General features: G+C 32.4%; 1 protein-coding gene across 1 annotated transcript; it reads left to right on the plus strand.

The window, feature by feature from the left end:
• The first annotated feature begins 2109 nt into the window (after window positions 1-2109).
• LOC139513166 (uncharacterized) lies at window positions 2110-7382 on the plus strand. The gene is made up of 3 exons (XM_071301445.1): window positions 2110-2348; window positions 3592-3783; window positions 6381-7382. The coding sequence occupies exons 1-3, from the start codon at window positions 2236-2238 to the stop codon at window positions 7189-7191; spliced, it is 1116 nt and encodes a 371-aa protein (XP_071157546.1). The 5' UTR covers window positions 2110-2235; the 3' UTR covers window positions 7192-7382.
• Window positions 7383-9527: the final 2145 nt, after the last annotated feature.

Consider the following 9527-nt stretch of genomic DNA (forward strand, 5'->3'; position numbering starts at 1 on the left):
CTATTCTGCAATTATTATAACTAAATTATGCATTTTCGATTGAATATGCAGATATTTCTCGAAAACGAGACATTTCATACAAAAATACCCGTATACAGACGTTTTTTTAATTTCTCTGACATGTCGAAGTAAGAAATAAACATGACTGTAATAATAATAATAATAATAAAATTCTTTATTTAACGAAGGTAACACATTTAACAATTACATGTTAATCTTCCATGAGGCCTTCAAAAACTATTAATACAAATAGAAAACGGACAAAAATACATACAAAATAAAATACATAATACAGTTAAATATAGCAGCTTAAATATTGAATAAGCACATATATGCATTCAGTAGAAGAAGAAAAAAATATACATTAGTTTCGTGCATCTTTATTCTGTTCAGTTAGAAAATAGTTTGAACAGTTGGTCTTAAATGTATCTAAATTGTCTATTTCTTTAATATTATTTGGTAAATTATTCCAGGTAATAAGACCAGAATATTTAAATGTTCTTTTTAAAAAATCAGAATTAGGTCTTGGTACATGGAAAAGTCCTGATGTTGTCGACCTCAGACAATAATTATAAAGATCAGCACAAGCAGTAAATTTAATAGATAGATAATCAGGTGCTAAACCATTCATACACTTAAACATTAACACAGCTTGAAAATAGTGTATCCTCGTAAATATAGTCATCCATGCAAGTTTTTTAAACATTACTGTTGATGGAAAATCAAAAGGAACAGATAAAACTAATCTTGCAGCACGTTTTTGGAGCTTATGTATCCTCTCCAGATTAATGTGTGTGGTGAGACCCCATACTGTACAACAGTAGTCAATAATGGGTAATATATAGCTATTGTAAAAAAGAGTAAGACCCTTTAATGGTAAATAACGTTTCAACCTTTTTAACAAATATATTCTGGTTGAAATAGTTTCGCATATTTTATCAATTTGAATTGACCATGATAGGTTTTTATCAATATGAATTCCGAGAAGTTTAACAGTTATACATTTCTCGTACTCAACTGTTGTGTTCGACAAATATAACCTCCAATTTAAAATGTTCTTTCTTAATTCATGATCATTCATCTAGATTTCAACCAGATGAGACGACAAAATAAAAGTATCACAATTTATTAAAATAGCAGAAACACGAAAATTATCCGATACAATTTCAATATAAATATCTTTAGTGAGAGCAACGGGAGTCGTAATTTGACAAACAGTTAATTGTAGACATATTCTCTACTGTGTACCATTAAACATATAGCCGATATATTCACGAGTCTGACAGCATTGGTGGCAGACTGGGTACCCGGTAACTTATAAAAATCATCTCCATTCTTTCTGGTCTTGTAAGCTATGTGTAGGCCAATATAAAAAAAATCTCAGTATCTTTTATTTCGACTGATTTTGTTCAAGACTATAATAAACGCAGGAAATTTTATGAATGTGACCTACCGAATTAGACTATTTACCGGATTTGTTATCATACAAGCAACACGACGGGTGCAACATGTGGTGCAGGATCTGCTTACCCCTCCGGAGCATCTTAGATCACCCTCAGTTTTTGATGGGGTTCGTGATGCTTATTATTTAGTTTTCAATGTTGTGTCATGTGTGCTATTATTTGTCTGTTTGTCTTTTTCATTTTTAGCCATGGCGTTGTCAGTTGATTTTCGATTTATGAGTTTCACTATCCCTCTGGTATCTTTCGTCCCTATTTTAGATACAGTTCTTTTTTTACTTAAATCTAATAATAATGTACTTTCTTTGTTTGATGAGCTGGCGATTTTGTTACTTTTCGAAAACATGTTTTACTTTATATCATTTTTATATCTTGACAAAATTCAGTTACCTTTAATTCGGTCGTGTATTTTTTAACCTTGAAATGACATGAAATTTTAATTTCTCTTTCAATCATTGTTAATTTGAAGTTCAAGGTTTCTATTTTCAACAACAATACGTGGTTCAATGCAGAGTTCAATGTAATATTAAAAAAAGAGAAAATCATAAATAAGTATTCTAATAAACTTTAATGATACGAATTAGGCGTATTGTCAGAAGTGAAGAATTTTAAATTTCACATAATTTTAATTAAAAAATTGAAAAATAATAGAAAATTATCATCATTTAAAGTGTAAAGACCTTTTAAATAGCTGTATAATACGCAGACATTTCGCCATCTTCGAAATAGTATAAAACCATCACTCTGGTAGCTGGTTTTGCAACTGACAACAATAATGATTTGGGTTTCCGTCTTCAGTGCGGTTTACTTGTTGAATGTTCTTGGACATTCCGGAGCGATCTCAATAGACCAGTATCTTGCCGTTAACAATTGCGACGAATATAAACAGTAAGTACATTTCCCTTGTTTTAATTTAGTTTTACTCCCTTTACCAATAATGTAAAAGTTTGAAAATCCATGTTAAAATTAAATTAGTAAACCCATTAGACTATCGTTATTATTGTTTTTTCCTAGAAAAAAATAGTTGCGTATTATTTTGTCATACCAATTGTCAAAGACATATATAAAGATGAATGTAAAAAAGTAAATTATGTGATTCTCCTATTTTTATTAATTGTTATTCCCTCAGTAAAATGGGAAAAAGTTGAGGACCCTTTTAAAAACTAATCAAGTATACCTCGCGATTCGTCGTTTTTGTTGTTTTATTCAAATATTTTCTAGCAGACAACAGTAATAATATTTTGACTAAATATGACTCATTGTTGTTAAATTGAAAGGCAGGGAGAACAAACATTTGAATAACTGCATTTGCACTTTGGTGTATACTGGTTTCATTGGCAATCATACCACATCTCCTTATTTATATAAACGTAGCTCAATAAGTAATTGAAAGTCTGCTTTTCAGTTGTATACATGTTATATGTTTGATTCCGTTAATCACTGATTAATACCAGGAAATTTTTAATCGTTAAGCATCCCCATCTTAAAATGTATCCTTCACATGTATCTGTTTTCGTGTTACTAATATCTTTGTATCGTGGTTTTTTTTCGAGCGTCATTGATGAGTCTTGAAGACGAAAAGCGCGTCTGGCGCAAACACGAAAATTAAATCCTGGTGTCTTCGATGTGTTTATCTTTGTTATTGAAATTAGCCTACTATTCATGTTTAATTTAGAGTGCCTATGTAACATATCGAACTGTGTGGTGTTGTGGGGCTTTGCCCAATGTTGAAGGACATGTGGTGGCAAGTGTGTATTGTTGATATTCACCCAATCAGATGGCATTCTTTTGTGGATTGCTTCTTTAAAATTGACAATTACACCATATAGCCTATGTCTTGTATCTTAAGCCGGTTTATAATTTACACAATTTCCACAAAATATATATTTAGTAAACCCTAACCACAATTTCAACTTAGAAAGCAATGTGAGGAGAATAAAAATTATAAAAAAAATATAAATAGGATAAACTGATATAAAATGGTCGTGCTAATGTTCTCCAATTGACAGATAGAGATAGGATAGAGATAGTATCAGAATTAATAAACAGATTTCTTAAAGTATTCGCTTTGTTTTCAAAAGTCAAGGGTAAAGTGATTTACATTAAAAAATACTTGATATTTTAATTGCAGAAAGTCAGCTGTACCGCTACCGATCACTGGTGACCCACGATGTATTACTATAACAGAGAACAATAGGCGCATTAATGATGGAAAGCTCCTATATACCAGTTTTTCTGACCAGTTGGATTTTAAAGACAATACTCCTCGCTTTTGTTTCGATAAAAGCAATAAACTTGTTGCTTTTGATGCCTCTTTCAACGGGTAGGTTGCTAACTACTAATATATATTCTTAATACTCATTTCCTAGCCATTCGTTACAGTTTGGTTTATAGATGCTACGTTTACTCTGACCAACAACATATGATTGATTCAATACAGTAAGGTAATCGCAAACGAAGATATAATTATTATTTCTCTTTTCTTTCATTGTTAAACGTCAAATATCTTATTCGCGTGGAGTTTTATAAGGTATAAAGGTAGATTTATTATACACGCAGAACTAATTTCTAGGACAAACATGTTGTTCCCCACCCCCTATGATTTTTAAAAGTTTTCTGGAAGAAGTGAATTTTAAACAAGATATGTATAGTAACGTTATATACAATTTTTCAAATGACGAACACAAGTATTGGTAATGACATGGTTATAAAAGAGGGACGAAAGATACCAGAGGGACAGTCAAACTCATAAATCGAAAATAAACTGACAACGCCATGGCTCAAAATGAAAAAACAAACAGACAAACAATAGTACACATAGAAAACTAAAGAATAAGCAACACGAACCCCACCAAAAACTAGGGCGGATCTCAGGTGCTCCGGAAAGGTAAGCAGATCCTGCTCCGCATGTGGCACCCTTCGTGTTGCTTATGTAATAACAAATCCGGTAAATAGTATAATTCGGTAGACCATATTCATGAAAGGGAAGGGGATTGTAGTTACGACGTAAGGAACATATCCGAAATCATTTGTGAAACGGTTATTCCATAACGGTCAACCAACTCGTGATGGCGTCCGTAAAATTTACGAAGGGATGATTTCAACTTCATCATTTTGAACTCTAGGTTAAATAGCTTCCTTGTGAGCAGCAACCCTCTATCAAGAAAATCATGATAGGAAATGCAAGCACGAGAATATCGTATCAATTGGAAGATATATACCCCGTATACGGGTGCTGCTGGAATGTTGCTACTTGGAAATGGAAAGTTCACAATTGGAAAGCTGATATCATCTCTTTTGTCGTAAAGTTTTGTTTTCAACCGACCCTCATTGTCAATTTCTAGATATAAGTCAAGATATGATGCCGAATTAACTGTATCTGTAGTATCCTTTATCTCTAGTTCGATGGGATGGATAGATGCGTTTCACATAGTCACCGAATTTTGAATTATTTAGCGAAAGAACATCATCTATATAACGGATAGAAGAGTTTACGGATATTGTTAACTTCTTATCTTTCTTCCTAAGAAGTTCCTGTATGAAGTCAGCCTCATGATAATAAAGAAAAAATTCAACAAGTAGAGGGGCACAATTTGTTCCCATTGGAATGCCGACAGTCTGTTGAAAACACATTCTCAGAACGTAACAAATATGTTGTCAATCAAGAAATCAAGAATCTTGATTATGTCAGTTTCAGAGAATTGTTTTTTTTTTAATCAGAGTGATCCTTTACAAAGAAGGATTTATCCCTCCCTAAGACAAGATACTTGTATCTACGTTGGCCATTACTTTTTATGAAACAAAGCAATACCAACTATTTCAATTTGTCTTTGAGTTTGGAATGTTGAATACTTCTGTAAAGTGCAGAAAAGTCAAATATTTTAATACTATTACAAGATGAAAAAGAGTTAGATTGTATGTACTCTAAAAGATCTTTGGAATTTTGAAGTATGCACATCTGATTCACACCACCTCTAGAATAGGCAACTTCACAATAACTTTGAAGCCCGTCTTGATTGCTGATAAAATAGATGTTAAAAATTTAGAAAGAGATTTCGTAGAGCACTTTGAAGAATCAGCAATAAACCGTTGTTTGTAAGGACACTTATGTAGTTTAGGTATCAAATACAGTGATGGAAGATCCAGTTTTTCATCTTTGGTTGAAATTCCAAAGGAACATAGAACAGACCTATGATTATCCAGGATTTCCTCTTTAGTAAGTGTCGTGTGGGTATATAATGAGTTTCCAAGTGAATTGTCAATATCTAATTCGTTTATCAAGCAGCTAATGTAATGCGTTTTACACATAAAAACGGTGTTGTTTGGGTCTTTATCTGCGGGGACAACAACATATTTGTCATGGAGGTAGGATAAGTGTTTTTGCAACATTTGGGTCTTTAAAGATTGACGTAGCAGGGCATTGATAGACCCCTTCAGTTTCTGATTTGTATCAACGACCTCACTGCCTTAATCTATTCTGAAAGAGTGTCTATGTCTTCCTTCTCTCGCTTAGCCCATTGCCTGGCATAATCCTCGACTGAATCCATCAAAATTTTAAAGTTGTATTTCTAATTGATGGATTTAGGCTCACGATATTTCGGACTTTTTGATAACACATTTCGTAGGGAAGTGTTATTAACATGTTATTCAGATGTTATTCGGATATTAATGCGTGTCCTTTTTTATTGCGAATCCCTGACCTCTACCAAAAATGAGAAATATTATCATTATAGAATTGATTGCATGCATCACGTTTTAATGCAAGTTTTATTATTGCAAACATGAAACTGTATCATTTTTGACATTTTTGAAATAATCACGATAATTTCAGAAATTACATTAGAAAGAAAACATGAACAAATTAAGAATGTTATAACAATCGACTTGATTACACTATAAACTTTTACTTTCTGTTTATAGTAACAATCGAGACGAAGTTGCCAAGGTTGAGATTACACCATGTAGAAAGGCGGGATATTGGACCAATGGAAACGTATTTTGTAATGTTCCTGAATGTTCTAAATATATAGAGCAAACAAATACGGATTATTTTGAAGATGAACTACAAGTTACTGTGAACATGAAAGACCTTTACGAGATACCAGTAGCAGAATTAGGAGTAACACGTGGTGTCAATATTATAAAGTTTGGTGGAACGCCCGATCATCGTCTGATATATAATACTAAGACCAATTTGACAACAAAGCTGGACACCGAAAAGTTTAAGGACTTTTGTAATTTATATGGTCCTTGTTATAATGGAAAGTTCCTTGGGAGAAGCGATTTACTATACCTTAATGGTGGGAGGCCTCCATTAGTTTTTAAGCGACAAGGTAATGAGGTATTCATTGTTCTCAGGTACGACCCAAGAATGTTTGCTTTTCGTGACCGCCCTCCTTATGTGTCCTGTTATTACACACCTGATAAAACGTCAGAGGAGTGTGACTCACCAACAGGTTCCTTTAAGTGGACAAAATTATGGAAGTCTTCACTACCTTTTGAAAAAGAATGGTTGTCATTGCGTTTCTTCACTCGATGGTCTTCCAAACAAGATTGCGTCATTAGAGTGACTGATACTGAGACAGGGACAGATCTTGTTAACTTTACTGGGCCCTGTGGAAGATATGCTGATATGAATTTAGGGAACTTTCCTTATCCTAGGGTTGGTCTCTTTGGTAAAGGTATTAATGGATCTGTCAAATTAAGATTCAAAGATATTGTGTTCAAATGATGATTCTGCTCTACCGTAAACTAATTTACGTTTAATAGATACGTTTTCAAACTGGACTTGAAAATTTCCTCTCTCAATAGTTTTCCGACAAACATACCTACATTATATTCATTATAACATACGAAATAAACATGTTTTCGTTCAATATATCTATTTTGAAATCAATCTTAAATAAATAGTTTTATTTTCGACATTGTCATTTCTTTTTTTATTATTTCTTATACACAATTATTTTATTTCAGTATACGCACCAGATGGTACTTCAAAAATTTAATCCTTGCTTTAATTATAATATCAGAAATCAAGAACGTATCAAAAGTCGAAGGACAATAAATTAAAATCTCACACGCTTACACATCAACACTCATACACCCACACAAACGATAAAAAAACAAAATATAGACACAATATAAGTACAATATTAATAAAATAAGTTGTAGAACATTTCAAAAAGACAACTCTAACCTGGACAAAATAGGTTAAATAAAATAAAGGTAAATTCAGATATAACAATTTTGCTGTTAGGAGTACGGAAATATTTTTTTCAAAATAAATAAATTTGTTGTTCACAGTTTGAGTACAGAAGTGAAATTTCACCATCATAATAAAAACTAATCAAAGGTGGTACATATTGAAAAAGTGAAACGAGATATATCATCAATTAAATGAGTATACATTAAATAACAAAAATACACCACAAAGTGAGTCAACAGGTCAAATTAACACATTGGTATCATGTAAAACAGTTACAAAAAGCTATTAATTTTGACACAGACAAAATAACTTTACATGAATAAAAGTACATGATGTGTGTAATTTACTAATGCAAGACCCGTAGTGTCGGTCCCATTTTGACATATAAAATATTGAAAAGTTAGTTTTGTAATACAATATATAAATGATAAGTAGAATAATGAAATGTTGACATTGTATGTTAGCTTCATAAAAGAACAATATTTTCAAGGTTAAGTATACGACCAGTTTAACTGGTGAAAATATCGATACATGTTGAATTATTATATAAAAATTAGGAGAAGTGGTATGATTACGAAGTAGACAATTGTCCAACAGAGTTCTAATGACGAAGATAAAAGCAATTATACGTCCTAGTACGGTTTTCAACAATGAGAAAAATCCAAATCGTATAGTCGGCTACAAAGGCCTCGACACGAAGGATGCGAAAAAATTAACGGCCAAATTTACCCATGAGTCAATTTTAATGGAGAAATAACAAACTAACACAATAAAAGGCGTAATTAAAACAATATGTACATCTACAGATTATTACACAACATTTCCGATAACCTTTGGAGACTCCCATATTAAAGAGGGTCGCATGAAAGGGTCCAATTATATGAACTTTTAGTTATGGTCATGAGGACTACCATTATAAACGATGAAACACAACCCTTCATATGAACAAATATAAAGTGGTTAACTTAAAATTCAGTTCGATTGAATATGTTTACTGCATATGCTGGGCCGGAGATATTCTGTAGAAAAAACAATAGAACAAAAGATCAAATCTGATCTTTGATCCGGTTGTTGTCTCTTTGACATATTCCTTATTTCCATTCTCAATTTTAGATTGGCGTTGATGTAGCAGATTTTTATGGGGTGATATTATTGAAGTTTACGATGATTAATTTATTAGAAAATTAAGATACGCCAATTCAGTGGTCCTTGAGGAAAATCTGCTTTTCCTAACTCTTATCAATATTAAAATTTTGATTGTCAAAATATTCGGACCACCACAAAGTCACAGCGTTTCTCATACTGTTTATGGCAAAACCCGTTGGTTTTATATACTGATTGATACTTTAGTCTTGGAGACAAACATTTTCCCCGTGTAACTAGTAATAAGCTTTGAACAAAATTTCATTAATTGCAAATACTCGGTGTTTACTGTCTTAATGATAGTTGCCTTTTTGTGTGTTTCTCGTACTGATATGTTGTGTCAATTAAATTGCGACTTCTTAAATTGTACTGTTACACCACTGTCCCAAAATAGGAAAGGGTTGCGTGCTCACAAAAATGTTTAATCCTGACATATTCTTTATGTGTCTGTCTTAAGCCAGGAGCTTGTATTTCGATGGTTGTCTGTCGACTTATATTTTTTTTTGTAAACTGTTTTGTGATATTATTTGGCCGGACGGACAGGAACATTACCAACTTGGCCCAGATATAATACAGTATCCAACATTGACACATTCTCTATCAGGAGTGCATGGTGTGTCTAGAATATAAAATGACGCAAGAAACATTTTATCAAGAAATACTCATAGAAACATAAGAACATAAATTTACTGTGGTTTTTTTGTGTCGTTTTCGTTGGC

The sequence above is a fragment of the Mytilus edulis genome, chromosome 2 (genome assembly GCF_963676685.1).
Source record: "Mytilus edulis chromosome 2, xbMytEdul2.2, whole genome shotgun sequence".
NCBI lineage: Eukaryota > Metazoa > Mollusca > Bivalvia > Mytilida > Mytilidae > Mytilus > Mytilus edulis.